The 14,995-nt window shown below is 40.6% G+C and overlaps 1 protein-coding gene across 12 annotated transcripts in view; it reads left to right on the top strand.

The window, feature by feature from the left end:
• Positions 1 to 14,995, top strand: part of LOC108013786 (uncharacterized) — a 477,552-nt gene that overhangs the window by 379,354 nt on the left and 83,203 nt on the right. For 5 of the 12 annotated variants that reach the window (XM_070999386.1, XM_070999387.1, XM_070999390.1 and 2 more), the window contains exons 3-4: positions 8,751 to 8,777; positions 13,225 to 13,251. The exons of 3 other annotated variants lie outside the window; for them this stretch is intronic. In XM_070999386.1, coding sequence (XP_070855487.1) covers positions 8,751 to 8,777; positions 13,225 to 13,251 — 54 coding nt within the window. The remainder of the gene's footprint in view (positions 1 to 8,750; positions 8,778 to 13,224; positions 13,252 to 14,995) is intronic. 4 more of the 12 variants (XM_070999388.1, XM_070999385.1, XM_070999383.1 and 1 more) reach the window with 2 other exon arrangements.

Genomic DNA, 14,995 nt, shown 5'->3' with positions numbered 1-14,995 from the left:
GCCGACTGACATCACTTCAAGGAAGAAGAGTGGATCTGCCAATTGAATATTTTCAGGCACCCTCCATCAGCTGGTGTTCATCGTTTGATCCGGATGATAACCAGAAATATTTTTTAAGATGTAAAATTCGGACGACTACTACCCACTAGCGACTTGACTATCTTGTGTATTTTCTTGGTTGATTGAGCTTAAGTCTCTGAGCGAGCTCATCGTTCACAAAATTTACTTGTGAACCAGAATCGAGCAACGCCTGAGCCTGCATCGACTTTGCCCATTACTAAATGGATTATGAGGGCATTCGTGATACGTTTGTCATCCCAAATAGACAAAAGAGAATCGTACAGTGCTATGACTGTGTCGATGAGGTTTCTCAAGGCGGTAACTAATAGCTTGGAAATTTTTGGCAAATTAAACGGGGTCGATATATTTTGTCAAAGAAAATTAAACAATCATTTTCGTACACCCACCTTAGGATACACAGACACACACTCACCCAGTCAAGTTGACCTGAACATCGATCGCCAATATATCGAGTTTTTGGTCGTTGTAAACCGTGTTTAATACCTTAAAGTGCGTTTGATTAGTGCGGGTTGCAGGTACGTACCACAGACAAGACAGGAAGGTTCTACCTAGCCAACAAACCACACTGCTACGTTTGCAAAGGCTGGCCAAGCTTGGTGGACAGAAGGGAGGGATCCTCACTGTCCCGCACCCATACAGCAACGCTCCACTCCAGAGCGCCACATATATTTGGTGGTGCTCACAGCTTCCACAAGCCGCATACGCGCGGTTTTTCCGGCACAAGCAAACAACATCGATCAGCTGATCGCAGTGCTGGACAGCGCCGCTTCTAAAAGCGAGCTTAACAGTGAGCTTAACAGCGAGCTTACCAGCGAGCCTAACAGTAAGCTTTCCCCGCCGAGCTCTACAGCGGCTAAGCGGGAGCATCTACGAAGTCGGTTGCCCGGGAAATCAAAACTAAAATAAAACAGACAAATCCTAAATCCTTAAATCCAGCCTAACCACCTCCGCCACTACATACAGGGGTAGATGAGCAAAAAGCCAAGTTACAGGGCAATTTTCAACCCCACCGCGATAGCGGCGCCAGCTCAAACGGGGCTCTGGGGACCGAGCCGGAGCGGTATAGCTCCCATCAGGCAGTAACCGGGGGAAATCCCGGCTCACCGAGGGACCTCCGACTAGTGCAGGCGATGGATAAGGAGAAATCGTCAGAATATGACGAGACCCAGGCTCTTGCAGTTGCCAGGGCAGAAGAAGAGCTGCTAAAGAAGTTTCAGAACAGAAGGTGCAGCGGTTGCCAACGGGGATGGAGCAGGCTCCCGATGCCCACCCAGTGGCCAATGTTCAACTTCGGCAGTAACGAGGATGAGCAAACCACACCGAAGAGAAGTCGGCAACCAACCAGCCCTGAAGAGGCGATCGATGGAGCCCACAAGAAGCAGCGGGTGCAGAAAAGCACCGCAGCTCTCACCGATGAGCTGGGCAGGATGCTCGACGACATGCAATGAAAAAGTTGCAAAGCGAGATCAGTGCGACGCTGGATGAATCCCGAGCCAGGGGCCCGACCGCCAGCGCAACCCAGCAGACAACACCATCGCTCTTTGCCCCACGGCAAGAAGGCACCAGCATAAAGAGAACGCACACTGGTGCGGGGAACCCAGGCAGGGTCGCGCCGAGAAACCCGCCCTGGCAGCAGGTGAGACCCAAAAACCAGAAGCCCAACGTGACTGCAGCGAGCAACGGGGAAAGCGATACTGTTCTCACCAGCGAAGCCGAAGTCCTGGCTGCGCTAAGGAAAACCAAAATCGAAAAAGCCCCTGGCCCCGACTGCATTCCCAATGCTGCACTGCACACATTGGGTATATTCACGGAGATGTACAACATGTGTCTCACCCAACGAACCTTCCCCATAGGTTGGAAGCGTCAAACGACGCATCGTCATACAGACCCCTATGTATGCTGAATACAACAGGAAAGATATTCGAGCGCATAATCTGCACCCACCTCGAGAAAGAACTCGACCAACTTAGAGCGCTATCGCACCATTGACGCAATCCTAACGGTCACCCAACTGGCTGCTAACGCAATCGAAGGACAAAGGTTGCTAGGTGGCTCGAAAGAGAACTGCCCCTGGACGTCAAGAATGCCTTCAACTCTGCCAACTAGAACCTCGTCCTGCAGGCACTTCATCGCATGGGAGGACAGAGTGCTCACATATTCCTCTGATGTCGGAGAGCACGAGTACCTAATGACAGGAGAAGTACCTCAAGGCTCAGTCCTGGGCCCGATATTGTGGAACGTCATGTACGACGGGATCCTAAGGCTGATACTACCCGAAGGATGCACTGTGTTGGGACTTGCGGACGACATAGCGCTGGTAACGGTAGCGAAAACCCTCGAAGAGATCTCGGATAGGTGCAGCCTCTCGATGGACACCCTCATGTGCTGGCTCGCAGACAACGGTTTAGCAGTCGCCGAGCACAAAACGGAGGCAGTGCTCATAAGCAGCAGGAAGACTGTGGAGAAGGCCACAATACGAGTCGGATGAAATCGTTTAAGACGCACATATCGTATGCAGCAGCCAAAGCATCCAGATCGACTCCAGCCATCTCAAGGATGATGGCCAATACTCGAGGACCGAAGCAGCACAGCAGAAGGATCATAGCCACAGTGGTGACATCTTCCATACTGTACGCCGCGCCCATATGAGCCGAAGCTATGAAGACCGCATCATACAGCCGCCAGTGGAAAGCTGTTTACAGACGCTGCGCACTGCGCATCACAAGCAGCTTCTGCACGGTATCCGAGGAAGCCGCGCTAGTGGTAGCCGGTACTATACCGGCTGGCGGCAGAACGAAGGGAGCACAGGAAGCAGGACCCAGCGCAGCAACACGATCGAGGCATGGCAAAGGAGGTGGAACAATGCGACCATAGGGCGGTGGACGCACAGGCTAATTCCCAGTCTAACCCCCTAGCTGCAGAGACGACACGGACAGGTAGACTTCTACCTCACGCAGATGATCTCCGGGCACGGATGCTTCAAGGAATACCTGCATACGTTTAATCACGAGCCAAACCCCTACTGCGACCACTGCGGCACAGGAAGCATCCAAGACGCGGAGCACGCGCTATTCATCTGCCCCCTATACGCTATGTAGCGAGCCGAAGCTGAAATGACAACCGTTTGTAACCTGACAGCGGACAACGTGATCAGCTGCAAGCTGGAAAACCAAAGCATGTGGGACGCGATAGCCAACATGGCCGCTGGCATTCTTAAGGAGCTAAGGCGTCGAGAACGGAGTCGACGCATCGAGTCATAAGGACGAGCCTGACCGCCATCCGACCCGCGAAGTATAGCTTTGCGGCAGTCCCGCGGGATCGGAACATTTCTACCTCTTCTCTTCTTCTACCACTTTTATTTATGTATATACTTAAGCTTTATTTAAAAAAAAAATTACCTTAGGGTAGTCATGGCTTTTGGATAATTATCGGCGGTGACTCGAAATGCCCTGACAGCCAAACACGATATTGAATGGTTAAATTTTTCGATATCGTGCAGCATGTCATTTTTGTCAACAAACGTTTTGAAAAGAATAATAAAATTTTTAGATTCGGAATGCTTTCCGCTGCAGGTCGAAAGACCGGCGCTCGGCAAACGGCATTGGGTTGCCGGCGGAGCGGAATAGTCAACGCTTTTACCTCTTTGTTCTACAATTAAGGAAATTATAAACGATTTTGCTATTATGGAAGTCCCTTCTAACTCTTCGCGGTACACATCATATCCACCTTTTACTTCGATTTGATTGTGAATAAGCGAAGCATTTTCAATGTGCTTATTTAGGATTCCTAATTGACATTCTACTCAAATTCTCAACCGTATTTAACGAGAATCGACCCTCATTCAAAATATCTTTGCGTTCGCTCTATACTCCTCATATACCCCTTTTCATTGGTTTTTTAACTCTTCGATTACCTTGATACCAGTTTCTAGATCTGGCAATTTTTTTTATTTATTAAAGTTATAACCAACGAGAGGAATAAGCCGAACGCATGCAGTGTAGGGGGGCTATTTTTAATTTAAGGAATCCTGTTATGGTAATAATTCAATCACAATAATATGCCGAGCGCACGTAGTGTAGGGAAGCGCACGCCAAGCTCAAACACCAACAAAATCAACCAAGCGTTAAGGCAGCAGCTTCGCTTGCACCGCTCCAGCGATCGAAAACGAAAACGACGAAAGAGAACTCGAAGGAACGGGCCGCACTGTCAGTGTCTGGGTATGTGTGTACGGCTGGCGGCTTAACGCAATGCTAACGGAGAATGATGCACCGATAAGGGCAACGAATATATAAGCCTGACGCTTAAAAGTGCAGAAAATGGCGGAAAACTAGGGAAACTTGAGAAAAATATGCGGCAGAAAAACTTTTCACAATTTTCAACTTTTACCCCTTTAATTTTTTGCTAAGCTCAAATTTTCAAAAACCAGGACGCCGACAAATATTTATTTGATTTAGGTCCAAAGAGATTCACTTATTTATAAATAAATCGAATTGTGTTGTATTGATTTATGTATATATCAGAATTATAATAGTTAGTACATGCAAGTTTTATTTATTTCTTGGTTAGAATGCTCGCTATCTACCGAATTTTTTCACACGTATGCAAAAACTTAAAAGATGGGCAAAACACAATTTACGACACGCCAAAGATTAACTTCCAACTTTCAGAATTCTATACTTGTGGGGATGATTCACATCCGTCGGCAACTTCCCTCTTTGAATCCATATGATTTCCTTCTATGATGTAGGGGATAGCGAGCGGTGAACTTGGCGATGAGCAGCGCAACAACCACAACGACCCAGCAGCGGCGATGAAACCCAAAAACTGCAGCTAAACGGCGTCCAAAACTTTTCCAGCGGCAGCAACGAAAAACGAGCACCGGAAACAATTGCACCAACAACTTCAATGTTTTTAAGCAAGCCGGCACGATATGTGTTTGTTATTTTGTTAATTTTTTTCACTGAAAAAATCGAGTTTCACTGCAAATCACGTCGGGGTCACAATGAAAACGTAGTACTATTTTGTGTTAAGGAAAACGCGAAAACTGGTGATTGCAGGGAAATAAAAACTGAACTTTTAATTTAATTTCACGTTTCCCTTAAGCCTATCTTAACTAGGGGCGAAGGACGGGGTGAATTCGCGAGAGTGAAAAAAGCTTTATTGCGCTCCCGCTCCCGCCTTACACTCTACAACAAATTTCAGGAATAAAACGCGCAAAGTGCGCAAGCAACAGCCAACCATTTGATGACCCTAACACAAAAATTAAATTCTTTGTAGTACCTATACTTAAAACATTCGTTGCCCTATTGAGAAACGATAGCTTAAAGGCAAATGGCAAAATCATGGTTATAAAAGATCAACAATTTGACGAAGTAAATGTAGACATTCCTCGGACAGACCATCTTACAAAAACACAAAAGATAGAACTGAACCAACTACTTTTTAAGTTTCCTCTTTGCTGAACCCAATGAACCATAACCGACACACCAATCTACTCAAAGTTTTATCAATATCCAATGGCACTGAAAGATGAAATAGACCAACAAGTAATAAGATCATTTCTCGGATAATCTTATAGGAGATTTATCATGGGCTATGCCGCCAAACCTCTCACAATGAACCATAACCGACACACCAATCTACTCAAAGTTTTATCAATATCCAATGGCACTGAAAGATGAAATAGACCAATAATAAGATCATTTCTCGGATAATCTTATAGGAGATTTATCATGGGCTATGCCGCTAAACCTCTCACAACTCTACTTAGAGGAGAAGATGGGCGAATTTCAAAGACAACTTCATCAGGAAACCTATTCACCTAAATGATGAAGCCATGCCGGCTTTCATTAGCTTTAAAAATACCCTCATATTTAAAGACGTAATATTGCGATATCCCAACTTTAGTGAAGTATTCGTAACTACTGATGTTTCTGATTATGCGATAGGAGCCGTAGCTTTTATTTCTACAACTTTATCCCAAACTGATGAAAACTACGAAACCGCGAAAAAAGAAATGTTAGCCATATCTTGGGCAGTAAAATCGCTTAGAGGATACCTTTACGGTTGTACTAAATTAAAAATTTATACCGATCATGAACCTCTTACACATGATTGTAATTAAAAAGGAGGAATTGCGACTAAAAGATTGAAATTATACCTTGTCGAATATAATAAAGATATATATAAGCCCGGAAAGGAAAATGTAGTAGCTGACGCCCTACCCAAAGGGTAATGCCATTAACTCACTGACAGCAACACAACACAGCGCTGAAAGCTCTGGGCACGGAATTTTCACGACAGAGAGAATACAAAAAATGTATCCAGATCATTTTGGATCCATTAAAATCAGGTTTACCCAAAACAAAGTAAAAGATTTAACAAAGGAATCGGATCAGGAGGAAATATTATTATAAATTCAATTGGTATTGCAATAGACAAATTTTCAAAACTGGCACAGACCAAGTTTACAAAATTCAAATCAACAGAAGACATCAAGAAACAATTTCACGACACTTTATTCTTCTACGGAGTATTAAAATTCGTAGTTATGGATAATAAAAAGTCCTTAAATTCAGCAACCATTACCTTTACGATGAAGCATCAATTAAATATTCAAATACTCAACATTTTTCAAATATTTAAAGCTCTACCCTAAAAAAGTTCTGTTAACGGACAAATTGAAAGTTTCATTCCACCCTTTCCGAAATAATGAGGTGCCTTAAAACAAAAGAAATATACAACACTTTTGAGGAACTATTAAACAGGGCGATTTACGAATATAATTACACAATACATTCCGTGACAAAGAAACGACCTTTAGAAATTTTTTTATAATCACTGACCCAGAACAATATAAATAAACCAATGATCGATTTAGAAAACCATAACAAATAAAGAAAAACCATAAAAACATATTTTCCAGAACAAGAAATATTTGTCGAACAGAATACAAAACAAGGAAGAACGCTATAGTCGAGTACCTCGACTATCAGATACCCGTTACTCAGCTATATGGAGATATGCAAGCAGCAAACCGAGATTAAAATGCGCCACCTACCGGCGGTATACAGATTTAAGCGTTATGGGCGTTAGAGTGGGCGTGGCAAATTTTTTTTGGATCAATCGATAGGTATCGACGAGACCAATACATTTCATTTAAAATTTTTTATCTAGCATGAAAATTGTGGGCGTCACAGGTTTTCGCGGTTTGTGGGCGTTAAAGTGGGCGTGGCAAACTTTTTTTTGGGTCAATCGATAGGTATTGATGAGAACAATACATTTCAGTTAAAATTTTTATTCTAGCATCAAAACTGTAGGAGCCACAGTTTTGGGCGGTTTGTGGGCGTTAGAGTGGGCGTGGCACTGTGCCGAAACAAACTTGCGCTGCGTAAGAAGCTCAGGAATCTGCACGCCAAATCTCAATAGCCTAGCTCCGTGCTCAATAGTTTCCGAGATCTCAGCGTTCATCCGGACGGACAGACAGACGGACAGACGGACATGGCTAGATCGACTCGGCTAGTGATCCTGATCAAGAATATATATACTTTGTGGGGTCGGAAACGCTTCCTTCTGCCTGTTACATACTTTCCGACGAATCTAGTATACCCTTTTACTCTACGAGTAACGGGTATACCAAGGAAGAACGCTATAGTCGAGTACCCCGACTATCAGATACCCGTTACTCAGCTAAAGGGACCAAACGGAAATGGAGATATGCAAGCAGCAAAGCGAGATTAAAATGCGCCACTTACCGGCGGTAGATAGATCTAAGCGTAATGGGCGTTAGAGTGGGCGTGCCAATTTTTTTTTGGTTTAATCGATAGATATTGCCGAGACCAATACATTTCAGTTCAAATTTTTATTCTAGCATCAAAACTGTAGGAGCCACAGTTTTGGGCGGTTTGCGGGCGTGGCACATTGCTGAAACAAACTTTTGCTGCGTAAGAAGCTCAGGAATCTGCACGCCAAATCTCAATAGCCTAGCTCTTAAAGTTATCCCCACGTTTCAAAAAATAAATTGTTAAAGAAAACAAAAATATAACTATTATTACAGAAGCTGGAAGGGTAGTTCACAAAAGTAACATTCAAAGTGCTTAAGTCCGATAATTCTTAGGGAAACTTTTGTCCATATAGAAATTGAACTACTGAAAATAAGGGAACGCACTTAAACAAAATTAAGATATAGTAACCACTACCATACTCTAACGCATGAAATAACACAATCACTGTCTGATCTAACTACACTTACATTACATGATTGGCTTAGCATGGAAATATATCGCAGTTATGACAGGGAAACATTTAAAAAACCTAGTTACGAATGACCAGCAATGACCAGATAATCATTAACAATCATCTTCAGGACAAAATTAATAATTTAACAACAATATCGAATATGCTAGAAAACACAATTCAAAAAGAGAATCATTTCAGTAACGATATTGCTTTAAGCTTACAAAATCAGGTTAGAGTCATAAAAGAAGAAAAAGGAAATGTAAAATTTGCCAATTCAATGGGCCAAAATTGACGTAATCTGACTTTTGCGGCGCTATTGTCTTTACTCTGATTGTACTTAAAACTTTTTTTATCGAAAAGAGAAAGTAGTTCTACAAGTTCAAGATACAATCAAAATTTAATAAAATTCCTTATTTCTAATTCCTTTTCAGGACAAGTAGGATTTTAAAGAGAGAGAGGTAAGCACAGCAATATCTTATTAAATTTTCCATGATATATTGCAACATTGTTAGGCAACAACATTTCAATATTGTGACAATTTCGTTGGGAGTCAGATCTTACAGTTTAATAACATAAACACGAGAATCCGGTCAGTTGCCACAAATCAAATCCATAAATGCCAATTCTTCCGATCTTGCCGTTTCTGCCGCTCAACTAGAATTCTGCCACCGCCACTTAGATCAGGGAATTCTTAAGTAATGCAATATCAGTTCCGATTTGAACATCAAATAAAATACAACGTGAGACTTAAATATGGGTTTTTAATGTCCTAGAAGTTAATTTATCTAAGGCGTAAAATAAAGAAAACGTGGCCAAAATGTTGGGAACGTCAACTTTTTAATGGTTTTCCCATATTTTTAAAAACGAAATGGAGTTACCTAAAAAAGCTTATTTTAGAGACAACATCTTAAGAATAACCAAAGCAAGTGTATTTAAGCATACAGAGCTGGGGAATGAAGTAGAAAAATATTTTATATTTCGGGAGTATTAAATATTAAAAAAACACCTCTTAACGAGGTAATTATCTAGTGACGATCGCACCTTCAACAAACAAAAGTTCTGAAATCAATTTTTGTGACGAAAATGTATTAAGTTCACAAGTTACGGGTGTAATTTATAGCTGTTAAAGACAAGTGAGAGAGTGGAGGGGGCCAAGAAATGCCAGGGAGATTAAAATCACCCAAAACAATAAAAAAATCCCTTTCGGAAAGATGAGATAGAACAGTTTTTATTGCAGACAAAGTCGGATCAAGGTGGAATATAAGAAAAAGTTACATAAATAGAAAAAGATTTCAAAGAAACTTTAACACCAACGATTTCAATGTCAATGTCTTCAGAAAAGGCAGAGGAGTCAGCATAAGGTAGCTTCCTATTAAGTCCCCTAACATTTTGATAGGCCAAAAATAAACTGCTCAGTTTTTTGGCGCAGGTACTACCGTGGAAGGCCTATCATTAGTTCTCCGTTTGTTTGGAACAAATTCTTTAATGACCAATTCATCATTAAGCCAACAACTTTTTGAGTTTAGTACATTAAATACTTCAGGAGGAGCAGATATTTTAAATGAAGATATCCGACGAACATATGGAAATTTATACTCCTTCACCGTAATGTTTTGAGATGGGAATTCCTGGTGTATAAATTCCAAAACATCTGCAGATGTGGTTTTAGGTGTTAAACGAGACTCAAATAATTGCTTCCTATATGGAACAACCAGGGTCTCTTTCTTCCGGCACCAACAATCTGAACATCGTTCGTCTGATTATCGAGACCAGGGACAGTAAATAAAAACGTCATTAGGTGACGATCCGAACTGACAATCTTTTTTGGAACAAAAAAGAGCCATTTTTAAGTATTTAAATTTAAGAAAAAAAGTTATTAACAAAACCAAAGAATCAAAAGAATTATAAATACCTCACTTAATTTGACACTGGGATCAAACAATAAAAATGTAGACACGCAAGAACGCAAAAGTATAAGAGCGCATAGAGACTGCGAGAGCGAGAGAGCGCGACAGAGTGGCAGTCGACCGAGCGTGGCTTGCGAAACACAAGCAAAATATACACGACAACAGCTTAAACGACAAGAAACGGGAGAGAGATTACAAGAAAGTTATGGGAAACAACAACAAAAGCTACAGAAGATACAATAAACAAATGAACAGGCTAAAAACAGAGTTTGGTTTTGTTAACATTTCTACAATAAAATATACAATTAGACAATAGATTTAGTTATGTTGGACTAAGTCACAAAGCAAGGCACCAGTATCACAGATATTAATGACAAATTGACAAAAAGCACAGAGCACAAGATAAACACAACCGGTCACAAGCGACGCTAATTCGAATCTACCAATACTTGTGGTCATAAAAGAAGACATATTACTATTTTTTTTTTGGTTATTATATTAAAAAAATAAACATTTTTCTTTTAACTTTTAATAATGCTTGAAATTATAAAAAACAAGGAAGAACGCTATAGTCGAGTACCTCGACTATCAGATACCCGTTACTCAAAGGGAAATGGAGATATGCAGCAGCAAAGCGAGATTAAAATGCGCCACCAACCGGCGGTAGACAGATTTAAGCGTTATGGGCGTTAGAGTGGGCGTGGAAAATTTATTTTTGGATCAATCGATAGGTATTGACGACACCAATACATTTAAGTTAAAATTTCTTATCTAGCATGCAAATTGTGGGCGTCACAGGTTTTCGCGGCTTGTGGGCGTTTAAGTGGGCATGGCAAACTTTTTTTTAGGTCAATCGATAGGTATTGTTGAAAAAATACATTTCAGTTAAAATTTTCTATCTAGCATCAAAACTGTAGGAGTTACAGTTTTGGGCGGCTTGTGGGCGTTAGAGTGGGCGTGGCAGTCTACTGAAACAAACTTGCGCTGCGTAAGAAGCTCAGGAATCTGTACGCCAAATCTCAATAGCCTAGCTCTCATAGTTTCCGAGATCTCAGCGTTCATCCGGACAGACAGACGGACAGACGGACAGACGGACAGACGGTCAGACGGACAGACGGACAGACGGACAGACGGACAGACGGACAGACGGACATGGCTAGATCGACTCGGCTAGTGATCCTGATCAAGAATATATATACTTTATGGGGTCGGAAACGCTTCCTTCTGCCTGTTACATACTTTCCGACGAATCTAGTATACCCTTTTACTCTACGAGTAACGGGTATAACTAGTTTTGTCTTGTTTTTTTTTTTTAAATTTTGGCCGGGACTTTTGTGTTTGTTTAAGTACACGGTAGCACAGTATTGGTTTCGGTACAGTGAGTACTCGCTACAATGATACATGCATACTAAACTATCGATTGATCTGAAAAAAAGATTGCTACGCCCACTCTAACGCCCATAACGCCTAAATCTGTCTACCGCCCACATAACCATATATTGAGATCAGGAGTAGGTGTCGCATTTCAATCTCGCTTTGCTGCTGGCATATCTCTATTTCCCTTTGGTCCATGTAGCGGAGTAACGGGTATCTGACAGTCGAGGTACTCGACTATAGCGTTCTTCCTTGTTTCATTTTGAGAAGTGCCCCAAAATCTTGTATTGCGTAAATTGTTAAAGAAAACAAAAATATAACTATTATTACAGAAGCTGGAAGGGTAGTTCACAAAAGTAACATTCAAAGTGCTTAAGTCCGATAATTCTTAGGGAAACTTTTGTCCATATAGAAATTGAACTACTGAAAATAAGGGAACGCACTTAAACAAAACAAGGAAGAACGCTATAGTCGAGTACCTCGACTATCAGATACCAGTTACTCAGCTAAATGGAGATATGCAAGCAGCAAAGCGAGATTAAAATGCGCCACCTACCGGCGGTATACAGATTTAAGCGTTATGGGCGTTAGAGTGGTCGTGGCAAATTTTTTTTTGGATCAATCGATAGGTATCGACGAGACCAATACATTTCAGTTAAAATTTTTTATCTAGCATGAAAATTGTGGGCGTCACAGGTTTTTGCGGTTTGTGGGCGTTAAAGTGGGCGTGGCAAACTTTTTTTTCAATCGATAGGTATTGATGAGAACATTACATTTCAGTTAAAATTTTTATTCTAGCATCAAAACTGTAGGAGCCACAGTTTTGGGCGGTTTGTGGGCGTTAGAGTGGGCGTGGCAGTCTACTGAAACAAACTTGCGCTGCGTAAGAAGCTCAGGAATCTGCACGCCAAATCTCAATAGCCTAGCTCTCATAGTTTCCGAGATCTCAGCGTTCATCCGGACAGACGGACAGACGGACATGGCTAGATCGACTCGGCTAGTGATCCTGATCAAGAATATATATACTTTATGGGGTCGGAAACGCTTCCTTCTGCCTGTTACATACTTTCCGACGAATCTAGTATACCCTTTTACTCTACGAGTAACGGGTATAATTAAGATATAGTAACCACTACCATACTCTAACGCATGAAATAACACAATCACTGTCTGATCTAACTACACTTACATTACATGATTGGCTTAGCATGGAAATATATCGCAGGCAGCCCGATGGTCTAGTTATGACAGGGAAACATTTAAAAAACCTAGTTACGAATGACCAGCAATGACCAGATAATCATTAACAATCATCTTCAGGACAAAATTAATAATTTAACAACAATATCGAATATGCTAGAAAACACAATTCAAAAAGAGAATCATTTCAGTAACGATATTGCTTTAAGCTTACAAAATCAGGTTAGAGTCATAAAAGAAGAAAAAGGAAATGTAAAATTTGCCAATTCAATGGGCCAAAATTGACGTAATCTGACTTTTGCGGCGCTATTGTCTTTACTCTGATTGTACTTAAAACTTTTTTTATCGAAAAGAGAAAGTAATTCTACAAGTTCAAGATACAATCAAAATTTAATAAAATTCCTTATTTCTAATTCCTTTTCAGGACAAGTAGGATTTTAAAGAGGGAGAGGTAAGCACAGCAATATCTTATTAAATTTTCCATGATATATTGCAACATTGTTAGGCAACAACATTTCAATATTGTGACAATTTCGTTGGGAGTCAGATCTTACAGTTCAATAACATAAACACGAGAATCCGGTCAGTTGCCACAAATCAAATCCATAAATGCCAATTCTTCCGATCTTGCCGTTTCTGCCGCTCAACTAGAATTCTGCCACCGCCACTTAGATCAGGGAATTCTTAAGTAATGCAATATCAGTTCCGATTTGAACATCAAATAAAATACAACGTGAGACTTAAATATGGGTTTTTAATGTCCTAGAAGTTAATTTATCTAAGGCGTAAAATAAAGAAAACGTGGCCAAAATGTTGGGAACGTCAACTTTTTAATGGTTTTCCCATATTTTTAAAAACGAAATGGAGTTACCTAAAAAAGCTTATTTTAGAGACAACATCTTAAGAATAACCAAAGCAAGTGTATTTAAGCATACAGAGCTGGGGAATGAAGTAGAAAAATATTTTATTTTTCGGGAGTATTAAATATTAAAAAAACACCTCTTAACGAGGTAATTATCTGACGATCGCACCTTCAACAAACAAAAGCTCTGAAATCAATTTTTGTGACGAAAATGTATTAAGTTCACAAGTTACGGGTGTAATTTATAGCTGTTAAAGACAAGTGAGAGAGTGGAGGGGGCCAAGAAATGCCAGGGAGATTAAAATCACCCAAAACAATAAAAAAATCCCTTTCGGAAAGATGAGATAGAACAGTTTTTATTGCAGACAAAGTCGGATCAAGGTGGAATATAAGAAAAAGTTACATAAATAGAAAAAGATTTCAAAGAAACTTTAACACCAACGATTTCAATGTCAATGTCTTCAGAAAAGGCAGAGGAGTCAGCATAAGGTAGCTTCATATTAAGTCCCCTAACATTTTGATAGGCCAAAAATAAACTGCTCAGTTTTTTGGCGCAGGTACTACCGTGGAAGGCCTATCATTAGTTCTCCGTCTGTTTGGAACAAATTCTTTAATGACCAATTCATCATTAAGCCAACAACTTTTTGAGTTTAGTACATTAAATACTTCAGGAGGAGCAGATATTTTAAATGAAGATATCCGACGAACATATGGAAATTTATACTCCTTCACCGTAATGTTTTGAGATGGGAATTCCTGGTGTATAAATTCCAAAACATCTGCAGATGTGGTTTTAGGTGTTAAACGAGACTCAAATAATTGCTTCCTATATGGAACAACCAGGGTCTCTTTCTTCCGGCACCAACAATCTGAACATCGTTCGTCTGATTATCGAGACCAGGGACAGTAAATAAAAACGTCATTAGGTGACGATCCGAACTGACAATCTTTTTTGGAACAAAAAAGAGCCATTTTTAAGTATTTAAATTTAAGAAAAAAAGTTATTAACAAAACCAAAGAATCAAAAGAATTATAAATACCTCACTTAATTTGACACTGGGATCAAACAATAAAAATGTAGACACGGAAGAACGCAAAAGTATAAGAGCGCATAGAGAATGCGTGGGCGAGAGAGCGCGACAGAGTGGCAGTCGACCGAGCGTGGCTTGCGAAACACAAGCAAAATATACACGACAACAGCTTAAACGACAAGAAACGGGAGAGAGATTACAAGAAAGTTATTATAAACAAATGAACAGGCTAAAAACAGAGTTTGGTTTTGTTAACATTTCTACAATAAAATAGACAATTAGACAATAGATTTAGTTATGTT

The sequence above is a fragment of the Drosophila suzukii genome, unplaced genomic scaffold (assembly GCF_043229965.1).
Source record: "Drosophila suzukii unplaced genomic scaffold, CBGP_Dsuzu_IsoJpt1.0 scf_7, whole genome shotgun sequence".
NCBI classification, from domain to species: Eukaryota; Metazoa; Arthropoda; class Insecta; order Diptera; family Drosophilidae; genus Drosophila; species Drosophila suzukii.
The sequence above is the reverse complement of the archived record's forward strand: the minus strand, read 5'-3'. Positions and strand labels throughout refer to the sequence as shown.